Source organism: Candoia aspera, chromosome 2, assembly GCF_035149785.1.
Source record: "Candoia aspera isolate rCanAsp1 chromosome 2, rCanAsp1.hap2, whole genome shotgun sequence".
Taxonomy (NCBI): Eukaryota; Metazoa; Chordata; class Lepidosauria; order Squamata; family Boidae; genus Candoia; species Candoia aspera.
This window is the reverse complement of record NC_086154.1, coordinates 149763816-149779183: the sequence shown is the minus strand read 5'-3', so window position 1 is coordinate 149779183 and position 15368 is coordinate 149763816. Positions and strand designations below refer to the sequence as shown.

Below are 15368 nucleotides of genomic sequence, written 5' to 3'. Positions count from 1 at the left end.
CCAGACATCTTCCCAGAACAAAGCCCAAGACAACTTGGGGCTTCCCATATTCGACAAACTTCTACTACAACATTTTCTTTGTAAGGTCAATTAAAGGTGTCTCACCTGGTAGATGTTTTAATGGGCAAATGTGATTGAAGGAATTCAACTCATTCTGACAGAACAATCCTAAGAATTTGAGAGTTGAGCCAGTTCCTACTGTTTGCTCAAGGTAAGCAACTCTCAATTTTCAGCTTATATGATTGTATTTGCTTCAGAATGAAGCAATTATGATTCCTAGTAATCTCTGAGCTTGGTCAGAACAGTAATGGCTGAGGAAGTTTCTCTGATATAGTCTGTCCACCAGCTTTCCCCTGTAGCAGTGGAGCTACTGAGGGATGGTGGATGGTTACAAAATTCAGCTGAACTGAACAAGAAGGAATAGCAGTTTCCATGAACTAAGTGGGACATCACTGGACATAACCCAGAATCCCAACAAACAATGGCTAAATAGGGCACCGAATACTAAAAGGGGAAAAACCAGACAAAGACCACCAACAGGCATTTGAAGCAGAACTTTTATTCCCTTCCCTTGACAAAGAAAGGGACTGGCAGTTGTGCACAACGATGACTTAAGTCTTGGAAGGACTAAACAAGGCTATAAACTGGCAAAGCGAGGAGCAGCTCCTGCCACTGGTTATTGATTACCCACAGAGCTTCCATCTCAAGCCATAAAAGGGAAAGGACAAAGAGACGGAAGAAACAGGCCGTCTGCACTTCCAGGGAGGGCAGTGGGTTTCTCAAGCAGTGGATGGCAACGATACGCACCAGCAGTATCCGTGTGCTGTATTTTGTTGATGGGGGAGAGGGCCTCTCTGGCGAACCCGGGGGGGAGGGCACAGGTTCAGTTCATGGGCATGAAGCTGGCATGCTGGTGAGAAAATCAATCAATCAATCTAGCCTCCCACCCAGGAAGGAAAGCCACAGACAAAACTGGTTGGAAATAATTACTGCTGCATGTAAACAGATCCACAGGAGTCTCTTCCTTCCGAGGGCAACCCACCCACCCTCATCCCTCCCACCCCATCAGCCAGCCTCTGTGGCACCACCCCTGCCAACTAGTAGGTAAGAGGCCGTAGCATTACAAAGGGGGCTCAGGAGAGCAGTGTTGCACTCAGGCAGGGGAGGAGCATTAAGGCACGGAGATGTGGAAGGGGCTGCCAGGGATGTGCTCATCTCCCCATTTCACCACCAGGATGTAGTCTCCTCTGTCCTTCAACAGGTAGGTGACGTTGTACAGCCGGTTGCCCAAGTGCTTCACCACAATCTCCTCACAGGGCGTCTTGGGGCCATGTACGCCCACCAGCAGCATGTTGTTCCCTGGAGAGAGAGGAGGAGAGAGTGAGCAGTCATCAGCACAGGTCACTAGCAATGGCTGGGCCGAATGGATTACCCACTTAAATTAGAACAAGCTGAAAACAATTGGCCTTGTGGATCTCCCTGGCTGGATTCACACGCTATGAATAAACTATGTCCCACATAGACCATGGTCTACAAGTCACAGTAACTAGGTTCACACAAACCACTAAGCCAAAACCAAACCAATCACATAATGGCCTAGTGTAATGATCAAGCCCACTGACCTCATTCCTTCCATCTCTTCCTCACTGTATGTCAGCTAGAAAAACCCTTCCCCATGTCAAACAACTCCCTTTCCTGCTCCCAAGAACTCTCCTTTCAAATCTCCCAGCTGCGATACACCTGGGAGCTATTTTTTCCACTGCCATTATCTCGCCTCCTTCTGCTCCATCAATAGCTGCAACATAATCTCACTTGGATTGTCAATGTCTGACCCTCACTTTTTAGCACATCAAAATGCATCCTACATGGGGTTTACCCAGAGACAGGTGCCTCTGTTCACAGTTAAATGCATATGGTGAAATAGCCCTGCTAGCTTTGTTTGATGGCTGCACCCTGGGGTCTCATACTGCTTTCCCAACCATCCAGTTAAATCACCTGATTGGCTTTTCCAATCATAAAGTAGGGAAACCAATAATCAGCCTTAATATGGGGAACACTATATCCTTGCAAGCAGTGAGAGGCCAGGTTTTCATATTCTCCTGTATTCCAACTCCTGCAAGTAGAAATGAAGAAACTGCTCCCCTGTCTAGATGCTGAAATGATAAATATACCCTCTTGGGCTCATTCTGCTGCCATATTCAGACCATGTCTATCTAGTTGGTGAAGCTGGGAATTGATGAGAAGAGATTATGTGAACTAGTTAAGTTCAGACAGCAGCATCAGGACACAGGTGAGAGAAAAGAACTAGGAAATAGTTTAGCAGATGAGTTTGAGAGGCAATAGGAGAGAAGCTGAGCCCTGCGGGATTAGATCCAACATCTAACTAGTTCAATAGTTAACCTTTGCCACAAGTACTGTCTTACTATCCCCACACTGGTTTCCCCCATTAAAATGCTCAATTTAAATATAGCTTTAGTTTTGATTAGTGTTTCTACAGAAGGTTCCTTGACAAGAGACCGTGCTTCATCTTTTGCTGTTAAGAAGCAGCATGTTAATTTGGGGCATAACAAATGAAGAATTGAGGATGGACACAAGTTTTTCCAATCCTTCCCTCCCTTCAAGATCCTGAATCCCAAAGCCCATTTTGGAGTGATGGCAAGTGTTCTTGTGTCTGTATTTGGGCTGGGTCTGGTAGCTAGAATCATTCTTGCTATTTGATCCTACAAAGGCGGAATCATCAAGCATGTTATATAGATTTTCATCCATCGTTACTCTGACTGAAGGTCTGAGGGAGGATGTTGCCAGCCATGCATTTAGATCAGTGTTTCTCAACCTTAGCAACTTTAAGATGGGTGGACTTCAACTCCCAAAGTTCCCCAGCCCACATGCTGGCTGGGGAATTCTGGGAATTGAAGTCCACCCATCTTTAAAGCTGCCAAGGTTGAGAAACCCTGATTTAGGTACTTCAGATTAATTGGCACCCTTGAACAGATCAATCCAAATAGCCACTTGTTCTTCTCATCCTAGTCACTGCTCAACTGGGCTCTCAAAAGCTAATCATACAGAGTACTAAAACTTTGGGTGTGGATTTCTAAACCAAACAAGGCATTAAGTAACAGTGTATCTCACTGGAGCTATGGGATTTTCTATCCAGCCTCTGCACTCTACAGAGTCATTTATACCCACCTGCTTTGCTGCAATCGACTGTGAAAGAATTCTTTTGCCCTAGAAAACCCTTGTTGAGGCCCAGTCCCTTGGCAACCACTTTGCTGGCATCTGAGGCAAACTTGGGTGCTGCTCCATCAGGTTTGGCTACTCCATCCATGAAGACTGAGGAAGTCTCATGGAGGCTGTGGCTGGGAACAAGGCGGGCCCCTGCCAGAATGAAGAGAAAAAGTTAACCTTGGTGTTTAGAGCATATGCAGTTGTATCAAGGCAATATGCCATTTGTTTTCCATCACCACTTAGATGAAAGCTCCAGTCTTTAGACAAATGCAAGGACATGCTACTACCATTGTATTTCTAGAAAAGATCTACAGCTTCCCCAACCTGTGCCCCTCCAGATGGTTTGGGCTTCCTCTAGAGATTATGGGAATTCAATTCAACTGAAGAGGGGAAAAGTCACAAAATATTGACCTAGGATTAGTATTAAAAAGAATCTCTAAGCAGACCACAATCTCATAGCCAGACCAAGCAACCTCTCTCTCTCATTGTGTGCTTACCTGTTATTTTAGCTTTGAAAGGGCTGCCAGCAATGTGATATGGGCCACCATACTTGATGGAGATGAGGTAGCTGCCAGGTGCCATGGGTGTGTAGATGACTTTGTAGCCCTCTGAGCACTCTTGGCAGTCCATCTTCACCTTTGAGGGACCATCAATGGTGACAGACAGTGCCCCAGGCCCAGCATTTGTAGTGTTGACTATGAATTCAGCAGGGCTTCCTGCAGATGAGAAAGAGAGAGAGAAAACATATGAAGCCAGATATGCAGCTTTTTCCAAAATCTCACAATAATCTTTGACTTTAGTCCAGGATCCTTGTTACCTGTCACACCACCTTCCAAGCCAGGGCCATAGGCAGATACCATTCCTGGATCTCCAGTTTGGCCTATCTCCCCAACACGAATCTTGAAGGGACTGCCAGGAATGTGGCTTCCATTGAACTTGACATCAACTGAGTAAATGCCATTCTCACGGGGAATGAACCGCACTGCATACTTATCTGCGGCAAGACAAGGTGGAGAAACGGGCATCTTTAAGAGACAGGAATCTTAACATGAATACCATACACAGGTAAAAGAAAGGACAGATATCTAAATGTCTGCCTTTTCTTTTATATATCTGATGTTACACTGCTCTCCATGTGAAGATTTACAATATACTCAATATATTAAATCAAACTTGTGCAGCATTTAAACAGTATAAAGGAAGATATGCATGTGTGTGTAAAACTCCTTAAAATGCTAATTTAAGAGCAAGACATAAAAATGTTGGGAACAGGCTCAGGCTTACACAAATATATTTACAAACTAGATGTGAATAATCAATTAGAAGCAAGAGGGGCTTAGACTGGCCGTTTATAATTCCTTTCCGGATAAGGAGAAGGCTTGAGATCACCCATAAGTGCTCCAGACAGTTGTTCCTCGCGAGGAGACCACAAGACAGTGGTCTCTGGGAGACCAGGGAAAGCCATCTTTGCTCAAACTGTGGTTAGCACCTGTATGGACACTGAGTTCACATACTTACTTCCTTAATCACCTTCAGAAATTGCCTATTAACTGCTTTTCAGCTATTAGGAACCTTTGGATCAACAAGTTTTACAGCACCAGGTAAGTTTCCTTCAATCCTTAGTGAAAGAAGTTTTAAATACAAGTTTAAGAATTTATTTTTTTTGGAATAAACAGCAAAAGGGTGATTAGAATGTTGATTTTAGAAAATTACAAATGGACTAAGGGTCCAGATGGATGTGAAATAAGACTTTGGAATTAATTGTAAGAATCCTTCCCATGGGAAAAGGATGGGACTTTGAAGGTTGGACAGTAGAGGGAACCAGAAGGAACTAAAGATTACAGTTAAAGGAGAACATTTAAATTTGACTTATTAATACAGAATGGAGCAAAATACTTGAACTTTGGACGTACTGAAGGATATTTGTGAATAATATCCAGAAGTTAATTTTAAGAGTGTCTACCATTATAAATAGATGGTGTTTAAAAGATGTTGTGGAAGAAGAACAAATTATACTGGACAGTACTGAGACTGATCTGAAATTGGATTTAAAAATGACAGGCTATAAGAATGATATGGAAAAAGATGCTACACTGGATATACAAATGGAACCAGCTGATGTCTTAATAATTAAAAGGGATATACAAATAACAAACCAAAAGAGTGACCTGGATAACTTTCCTATATTAGATTGACAAAAGAGAATTGTTAAAGCTTTGAAGGATTTTATGAGAAGGGACAAAAAAACAAAGAAAAAAGAAATTGAATTCTGGGACATTATTTGAAGGGATTAAAGATCAAGTTTGTTAAAAGTAAAAAGGAATATAAGTTGGTTTATTTGATCAAGGTTAAAATAGATACGTTGTTATCTCTGGTAACCCTTAATGGCCTTTTGCTGATCAGGACCGAATGACAAGGCTTTAAGGTTTTGTTTAAAGAGGTGAGACGTGGGATGAAGATATCATTTGCTGTATTTTAAGAGAAGGTGACAAGTTACTAAAACTGTTTATATTTGTGATGAAGGGGGAAGTCATTTCTCTATATATTTCTTTCCTTTTTCTTTACTATATTATTTTTTCTTTTCTATTTTTCTATTTTTTCTTTTCTGCACTTTCCATTTTTCTTTTCTTTTTCTTTTAGTTTGTATTAGTTTTTATCTTTTTAATTGTAATGTTTAATAAAATTACTATTAAAAAAATAGAAGAGGGGCTTGCAGGCAAATAATTTTACCCCATTCACCATGTCTTTGCAGGTCCCCAACCTGTGTTCTTCACAAAAAGATTACTTGCTTAATATGCAAATGGAACTGATATAAACGGATGCCTTTCTGACCCCAGAATTGTAAGAACAGTAGCTCTAGCATTTCTGAAGGGCACCAGATTGATCCAACTCGTTCTCATCAACTGCCTCCTCAGAGGTGCCACATACGGTGGGGTGGAGGTTCATTTAATGCAAATGTGGGCTGGATCAGAGGCGAAGGCTCTCCTGTCATGGCCTTGAAAGTAATGTGCAGAGAAGGCAGGGACTTCACACAAAGGCCATTTTAGCACTGTTCTGTAATGGTAGTTGTGTCTCCAAATGCAGTCATAATATTCAACAATAGATTCTCAGCCACACTGCAGTTTGCAAGTTGGATGGCAGGAAATTCTGTACTGGAGAAGAGAGCAAGTCCTACTTCTCCCCACACTAAAATGTGGGTAGATTCAACAGCATGTGACACAAGAATCTACAAAACTGCAGGGGAGCTGGGATTTCTGGGGACCATAACGGAAACAAACTTCAGAGGAGAATCAGTAGGCCACAATCCGTCCTTCATAAGCTTCTGTGGCCAAAACGGTCATCTACAGCTTACACAGTCTTCTCAAGGCAAGATAAGGTAATGACTCCATGGAGTGGAGCTTGCCTCCTGGTGACTACAGATGTACAGTTTTCTTAAAGGCAGTGCTGGATATGATGAACTTAAGTTCAGTATCTGCACCTCTGCCGGCAAGGAATCTAAGAACAAAGCTTTGCTTTGGGGGTTGTTTTGGGTTATACAAGCCAGAGTTCAGCATTGGCTAAATCAGGGGTCAGGCAGCTAACATCACTGCATGACTTTTTTGTATCATGGCCACCGGAGAGAGCAAGAGAGAGTTAGTGTGAGTAGAAATTGATGATACACAGATGGTATTAACTTTTAGCACTCACATGGTCAGGTGTGTGTGTGTGTCCACGCAAGCATCAAAATAAAGTAATGGCTGAAATCTTATAAAATCCCCTTACAAAGTTCTTACAAGATTTCAGCCATTTATTTTTAAATTTGGGGGATTGGCAGGTGTTAGCTAGTTGTGTTGTGGGTGCTTATTTTACACTGCCACAAGTGAGCTGAACTATGTTGGCTTAGAACTTGTAGGTGGAGTCAGTGGTTGTGAGCAGATGTGTTTGCTGCTTAAGCCATTAAGTCTTAGGAATCGTACTTGGGGAATGCTGACCAGATGGGAATTTGTGACAGGCGGAGTTTGACAGCACCGCCTACCCTGTAACTGGAGATGGGGCAGAAGCATTGTTTCTCATCCTGGACGGTTCAGGCCCCAGAATGGAGATCTGTCTGCTAAAGTCCTTAAGCAAGCAGGAAGTGGCAGGGAGCCAAGAATCTGCCTTTGCTTTGGCTCTGGGTCTGTTTCTGCCTCTCCTGTTTCTGTTCTTGCCTCCTGAAGCAGCAAATGTGAACTGGAGAACTTAACAGTGTGAGAGTCTTTTTGTGACTTGCCTGTGCTGTGCCCACCCCAAGGGAACCTCAGTAAAGTAGCTTGAAAATACAGGTATTGCCAGTAGCTTTGTCTGTCTCTGGAGGGCTGGGTCAGCCCAACGCTACCACCACTCTCCTGCTCCAGCATCAGCGGCCAAATCAGTACTGTTAGAGACCGGAGGAAGGTGAACAAATGCCTTTTCTCCGGATTTAGTTTGTTTCACTTTGACTTGGAGAATGTACTTATGGTCTTGGGTTCAGGTTGCAACAGTGGGCAGGAGTCCTTTTTGTCAGAGCAAATTTTAAAGGGGCACTGCTGTTTTCTAACTGGGATTTATCCATTAACATCTCAAGTGTGGCAACTCAACTGATTAGTGCAATGTGTTTTAGACAGAGCACACCATAAGGACTGTTTGGTGACTCCAGAACACCAGTGTAACTTAGCTGGATGAAGGATTATATTACAGCAATTGTCATTCATTTACAAGGCTCTCCATCTGCTTCCACGCCTTATTCAAGATGCTATCTCCTCTGACAGTCTGTATGGCGTGGGCCAGGCAATATACAGTACAACTGAGCACAATTATTCAGTGGTGCTGCTACAGTACACCACAATACAACACGTGATTGTTTTCACCAGGATGCAGTTTACTTTTTTCCAAGTATGTATTACTTTCAGTATTGACCACAAAGGCAATTTAAGTTTTAAAATGCTTCTCCATTAACATCGTAGCGCACGGGTAAATCATTCTCCAAGTAACCTCATCAGCTGTTCAGACAAAGAAGAGAGGCCTGGGATCTAGGTCACAAAATGGTCTGATCCCACAGGCATTTCTAGACTCCATTTTCCTGAGCTGGAGAAAGAGACTCCCTTGGTAGCCTTATCCTCTGTTCTAGAGCTGGAGGTGAGATAGAGGGGCCGACCAGCCCTTTGTTGCCGCAAGCCTAGCTGGCCGTTCTGCCCAAACGTAGGACACCAGAGCTCTTACCTTCATCAATTTCAGTGACATGGCACTCCTCCAAAGCCCCGGAGGGGCTGTGCACCTTGGCATCAATCACACCCTTGGCCCCGTTCAAGCTGACAGCAAATGAGGCTGGCTGGTTCACTTTTAACCCTGACTCCTGGAAGCACAGAGCACATGAGACAGCAGAAAGGGCCAAGGAGGCCGCGACATCAAGCTCCAGAGCCCTGCAGCCCCATCCCACCGACCCCCCAGACAAACACAAGACAGGCTTCCACTTACCTGAGCCAGGTGGCTTAGAGAGGGAGAGCTCCCCTGGAGGCTGGGCAGCAGCAGGAGCAGCAAACAGGCAAGCAAAATTGAGTGATTTGGACTAGAGGGAGGCTGGGAAGCCTTTGCAGCATGGCGGCAAGGTCAGCAGAGGCAGCATGCCCAGGGGAGCTCTCCATCTTTAAACCTTGGCACGGAGTGCAGGACTGTTAGCAGCCTTTAAACGAGACACGAGAAAAACCCCAGAGCAGATCCCTGTGTGGCCAGCAAGTTGGCACTGTGACTACCCTGAGTGAGGCTGACTTGAGGCACCTCCTTCCTCCTGCAGCTGACAAGACACTCGGGCAGCCCACCTCTCCACTCCTGCCACCTGAGAGACCCCTGGGCACTCTCTTCTCAGCCTGGGCCCCACGCTCAGGATTGACCCTCTCTTCTTTCTCTCTGGTGAAGGAAAGCCAGCTCAGGAGAGCGACAGTGCCAACTCTACCCAACCAGCAGGGGATCAAGTGGGCGGTTTCTCCCAGTGCCTCACCTGAAGACTAGAAACAGTGAGTCGGCGGGCATCGTCAGAGGTGGAGGTGGCTGGCACTATAAAGGGGCTGTCTGGGATGTGTTCGTCGTTGAACTTCACCGAAACCTCATAGTCACCTGCCAGGAAAGGGGAACACAGAAAAAACACTGTTGGGCACTAATTCAGGCTCGAGGGTGCAAGCTCCTGAAGATGACTTAAAGGTGATATCTAGTTTAGCCAGTAAGAAGGTGGAGATAGCTTGTACCCCAAGGGCTGCTGCATGGAAACCTGTTTGGGGAAACTTTTAAATTTAACATTTTAGAGATGCTGCATTTTAACTCTAACCCGTCCTGCTTTTTAACTCAACAGCAGTTAAAAAAAAAACTTAGACTAAAACAGAACACAGTAAATGCTTCAGAGGGAACAGTGCTTGAGTTTTTGGAATTGAGATTTGCTCCCTGTATCCATTTGGAGGAACTGTCACATATTTATTATTTGGCAGCACTGGTGCACAACTTGCAGCAGCATTTGGCAGCTAATCGTTTGGTTGAGATGACGCAGTTTGACCGCTGCCAGAAAAACGTGAATGCAGGCTCTCCAGCAAGTTAGATTTCTCTATTTAAAAGGCATTTTTGAAGCTGTAGCCTACGGCAGATCAAAACCGCGGGATCTTCTTCAATGCTACATTGACAAGATTTATGGTGGGATTAGAATAATGCCGCTTCCAGATACTGGCTTTTGCTTTAAGGCAAGCTCTTTGGGGTTCCACCATCTTTGAGCTTCTTCCCCTTAGCAGGTTAGCCAGCTTGTGTTCCAGATGGTCACTGCACTAAACAGCTGCCAGCCTCCCTACCAAACAGAAAGCTCTTTACAACTTTGGATGAAATGCCACCCTATTGGAGTGCAGAATCTGGCTGCTCTGCAGTTCACCGAGTGGCTCGCCAGAGCCTATTCCAAGAGAAGGTGCTAGGAAGGAGCTCCCACATCTTCCCTGGAAGTTTCTCCAGCCCCCACCTTAAAATATGCTGCATCACAAGTTACTGTCTGCCTAGAGCTAAAGACATCGCTTCCTCCTGGGAACTCTGGAACATCCAGGTTTTGATGTCCTACTTGAGACATCTTGTGAGAAGCGGTCATGCCATGGCAGGGGTGACAGTCTGTGGCCCCAGGGTTGGGTGTGGCCCCTTTTCAGGTCTCAGGGCCTTCTGGACATTATTTCGGAACACAATTTTCTGCCATTCTGAAATAGAAGCACTTGAAGAAGTGTCATGTAAACCCTAAAATTAAAAAGCAAGATTTAAGACCCTCAGAGCCCCTCTGACAAGTGTGCTATGACACTAGTGCCGTCAGCCTTAAAAAAAATGTTAAGGGCAGCCATCCCTGTCCTACAGTGAGGATTCATAGTGATTTCTTTTGGGGACCCCTGCTCCAGTGACCTTCTCTTTCTCTTCAACTATATTTTTCTAGTGCCTGTCCCATCCCAAAGTCCTCAGTCTCCCTACTTTCAGGTCTGTGACCATCTTCTTCCTCGTTCTCAGTTCTTACCCTTTCTGCTGCCTTGACTTGGCATCTGGCCCCATCCCTAGCTGGTTCTTCTCTCACAATTCTTTGGATTATTCAGAATAATAATACTGATTACTCTGAAGCAGAGGAGGGAAGTCTATGTATCTTCAAATGTTGGAACCCAAGCATTGGACTCCAAAAGAATCTTATATAAAGAGCACAATCAATATTCAGAATGGACAGCAACACTTGAAGGCCATGATTTTCCTATCCTGCTTCTACAGGTTCACAATCTTTTTTTCCCATCTTCTTGGCCAGGATTTAGGCAATGAACATGCCAGAAACCATTATTATAATCTCTCAGAAAATCCTTAACTCTTCACCTCCTCTGCTTAGGTGCACAGATCTGACCCTTCTGACATCCAAGTCGCAGCTAGCTTTCTCTTTAATCTATAGTTAAAACGTTTAGCTCTATTGCAATCATTTCTAGTTCAAAACATGACTATTCACTTCTCCCTTAATCACTTACCAGGTTCTTGCACAATATACGAAACTCCACATGAACCATCTTTCCGGTCCTCAAAAGCAATCTCTGCCTTACTAGGGCCCTCCACAGCGATGGAGAGACCACCAGCCCCTGCCTCCCTTGTCCAGATGCTGAAGTCAGCTGGGGAACAAGGCAAACAGTTTTTCTTAGAAAACAATCATAGATATGTAAATCCATGAAGGAGATAAATTCAAAATACATAGTCTTTGCAAAGGGCAATTCAAAAGTGTGTAAAACACTGAGTTCTCTGGAACCTCTTCATCACATATGAAGTTCCCATCTTTTTGTTGACATCTTGCCAGATGATGAATTCCAGAGACCTTGAACAAAACTCTTTTGTGTTATTCTGGATGGTCCTAGTAAAGATGCCAGCCACCTATGGATTTTAGGTATTATGCTAGGAGTCTATTCCTTCTTTTGCTAAGGCAATCCCACCGTCTGGCAAAGTTTCCCCTTCCAAGCTTTCTATAAAGGGATATGAGAATAACCTTGAGGAAAAGGAGGAAGAGCCACAACCAAGACAAGGGTGAAATAAAAGAAATCTGAATCCAAAGCAGGAATGTCTCAGGCTTGACCCTCCCTAGTTCTCTTTAGAATAAAGGCGGGGAGGGGGGAGGCACATTTAGACTGGCAAGATTCTATTATTGTAACCCTATAATAAAAATAATACTAGCATTCATAATTTTGACTTCCTCCTCTGGTCTACCTCAAATGGCCAACACTTCCTCACTGGAGTGGAAAATTAGTCCTGGTAGCTGTTGTACATCCTACGTAACTTTGCATCTGTTTGAAGCCTGACCCTTTATCTGTGAGTTTGGGGATACAGTCAGAGGAACCATGCTAGAGGTAACAGTTCTAGAAAATTCTCAGCTGTTTCAATACCAGCATGATTGAAGTGCCACCTATGGACATGGACTTTCATACAATATACATAGGTTTTACCAACCGTTGAGACAAGCAGAAAACAGCAATTTCTGCTGATCTAGAAACTACCCAGAGATCCTCCACTAGCTCCTTAACCCACCATCCATCTCCACCTGCCATCATGACACAATGCATTAGCTACCATTACATTACATTATACTGCCTTCCTACTTCCAAGGTCTCCACTCTCAATTTAAGCCCTTCCCCCAGTTGACAACCATACCTGGCACACCAGCTTCAGCTCTCTCCAAGCCTGGGCCACCTGCCCGGACTTTGTGTGCACCACCTTCACCAAGAGGGCCCACAGTGAACTGGAAGGGGCTTCCAGGCACATGCTGTCCTTTGTACTTGACACTGACTGAGTGGATGCCTGTCTCAGTGGGCACAAAGCGGATGCAGTAGGTGTTGTTTTCTGCCTCCAAGATCTCTGCATCATGGGATTTGCCTGACGGGCTGGTCACCTGGGCAGTCATATCCCTGATGTTGATTTCTGGGGACCAAAGCACAAGAATTACATGGGTACAGAACTGCATGGCTACCATTTTGCCACGTTCGCTGTTCACGATGAAATAGAGGTTTCAGCTGGCAGGGCTACTTGTCACTATAATCTCGTATGCTGGACAAGATAAGCTAAGCCACAGTTTATCAAATAAACCACAACTGGGTAGGTAATGCTTAGCCATAAACCTGGGTTTAGAAACCAGAACTGCTGAGTTCATACCACATGCCCAGTCCCTTGCTACTAAGACCTAGACACTCGTCTGAAACTGTCCAGGACTGAGCACTTAGTTCCATGCCAAACTTAGCATTTGCTCAAGCAAGCAGGGGCAGGTGGGGCTGTTACAAGGCTTCCTTTGTCCTCAGGGAAGGTCTCACAGAAGGTCTGGTGCTTGAGCAATAGCTTTCCATTATCGCTGGCTTAGTCTGATGCATAAACAGCAGCTCATCCCTCTGCTTAGCTCCCTTCTCCCCTCCGACTTGCTTACCTGGGATTTTCAAACTCAGGTCACACTGGCTACCAATATTGGAGACGGATGGGGCTTTGCGGCAGCGTGTGATCATCTGCTTCATTCTTCCCTCTCCTGTCACCTTCACGGAAAATGGGCTCCCTGCATCAGATCAAAAGAGGAAGCAAAACCTAGCTGCTGATGGGTAGTTTTAAACAGCCCCAAACTCATTACAGCCCAGTCAGATCTTATTTTTCATTTCAGGGGAGAAACTGATAATAAGACTCCTAAGGTTTGGGCAGAAGCAGGGTGGTATCAGGGTTATACTCCATGGAAGCATTGACTGCCTACAACAACTTTTGAGATGTTGGTTAATATCCTGCTCTCCAGTGTAGCAACAGCTGTTCTTTCAGCACTCAGCTTCACTAAGTTGAACGATGGTGTGCAAATTGTCATGTTTATTAGGCCACTGGTCCAAACTGCAAGTGGAGAACTGAATACTTGGACAGTCTCCATAAAAAACCTTGCGGCAGAAAAGAATGTCTTTAAGGAAGCTAGGTATGCTACTTTTCACAATGTGGCATCTCAACTATTTCCCTACCCACACTAGAGCAGCCTTCTCAATCTGGTGCCCTCCAAAGGCTTTGGTCTGCAACTACCTGATGGGGCCAATGGTCAGGGAAGATGGAAGTTAATTTGGCCTAAATCTAAAAGGCAGCAGATTAGGAAAGAGGACCTAGAATCGTACAAACTGACAAAGCCTGAGGTATACAGTTCCACTGTTCATGCAGCTTTTGGATGCAGATATGCAAGACCAGGTATGTTTTGTGGGTGATGATGTCTCTCCCCAATCCTTTTGGATTCATAATTCCCTACTTAATCCAAAAGCAAGCACTAGAAAATAATGTCCACTTTAACTTTCAGCTCCTGTTACTACCCTTATAGCAGGAGTACTGGAATGTATTGGCATTGTCTAAATGAGCTACACTACAACCCCCATAATTCAGCTAGGTTGAAATGCTGATTTAAGGAAAGTATCTGGCAGACAAGCGGAGGATGGATACTGGCAGCTATAAGGCTCTTTGGCAGCTGCATAAAACTGAAAGTGATTCTTTTCCAAGTAACATTCTTGCAGAGTTCTCTTTAGCAAGATTTATTGAGAAGACTAGGATGGAGTTACAGGAAGTCCAACAACTGAAGCATTTTTCATATAGAATCTATGTATCCCCAAGTACATTATGATGGGGAGTTTCTCATTTTCTTTCTAGAGCCTTCCTATAATCCAGTGCAGAGACAGGTCTCTTCCTTGACAATGGGAAACCAGTTGACTGTTTCACATAACAGTTTATCGGTCTGGGAACCAACTCTTACAACAACTTGTTCAACAATCCAGATTTTAAAGACATTTCTGTCTGATCCCCCACCTGGAGCCATCTTCCAGGGCACCATTAACTTTTTTTGGACCCACTTTTGCTTTCCTGGTCCCATGTGACTCAACAGAGATGAAGGCACTCACCTGGGACATGCTGATCTGCAAACTTAATGTTGATGATGTAGTTGCCAGGCTCAGTTGGACAATAGGTGACTTTGCAAGTACCATCTTCCAGGTCTTCTGTATTGATATCAACCTTACTGGGGCCTTCAATGGACAGGCTCAGCCCACCATAGCCTAAAGAAAGGTCCATTTATGATCAGAAGCTTCTGGATACATTTGAGCACATCATTATCATGGTATAAACATGCAGGTATAAGAACAACACAGCAACTTGTATGTACAATTTATGCTAATGCTACATAATTTCACTTCAACTACTCATAAAAGAGAAACTTTCAGGATACTTCAACCTTGTCTGCATAAAACTTTCTTTCCTGCATACACTTCACTGAGATAATCCTTATTTTCTACCTGGCAAACATTAGCACTTAACTTTGCTGGCAGCAGAATGCTAGGCTAGAGTTGTTCTTGGTTCAGTCTAAGCCTTCTTTTATACCAGATGGTTGAAATGCCATGTAAGACCTTCTTAACCATTCCAAGTTGGCCAGTTTTCTTCTCATAAGAGCTAATGGCAGGAAAATGGCACATTAGCTTCCCAGATCCTTCTGTCTTAGCTCAGAAGCCTTGAAAAGGAGATCTGCCCTGGGTGCCTCAGGAACTTCATCATATTCCCTTTAACTCTGTAAGCTGTTTCTCAGACTAGCCTACCCTGACTTGGCACCCTTCAGATGTGTTGGACTACCACCCCCATCATTC

The 15368-nt window shown here is 44.3% G+C and overlaps 1 protein-coding gene across 2 annotated transcripts in view; it reads right to left on the bottom strand.

Moving 5' to 3' along the window:
- Positions 1 to 539: 539 nt before the first annotated feature.
- FLNA (filamin A) overlaps positions 540 to 15368 on the bottom strand; it is a 73397-nt gene continuing 58568 nt past the window's right edge. For both annotated transcript variants that reach the window (XM_063294248.1, XM_063294249.1), the window contains 10 exons: positions 14634 to 14786; positions 13157 to 13279; positions 12394 to 12660; positions 11229 to 11366; positions 9218 to 9333; positions 8443 to 8575; positions 4043 to 4219; positions 3723 to 3941; positions 3187 to 3375; positions 540 to 1359 (listed from right to left, as the gene is read on the bottom strand). In XM_063294248.1, coding sequence (XP_063150318.1) covers positions 1172 to 1359; positions 3187 to 3375; positions 3723 to 3941; positions 4043 to 4219; positions 8443 to 8575; positions 9218 to 9333; positions 11229 to 11366; positions 12394 to 12660; positions 13157 to 13279; positions 14634 to 14786 — 1703 coding nt within the window. In that variant the 3' untranslated portion in view covers positions 540 to 1171. The remainder of the gene's footprint in view (positions 1360 to 3186; positions 3376 to 3722; positions 3942 to 4042; positions 4220 to 8442; positions 8576 to 9217; positions 9334 to 11228; positions 11367 to 12393; positions 12661 to 13156; positions 13280 to 14633; positions 14787 to 15368) is intronic.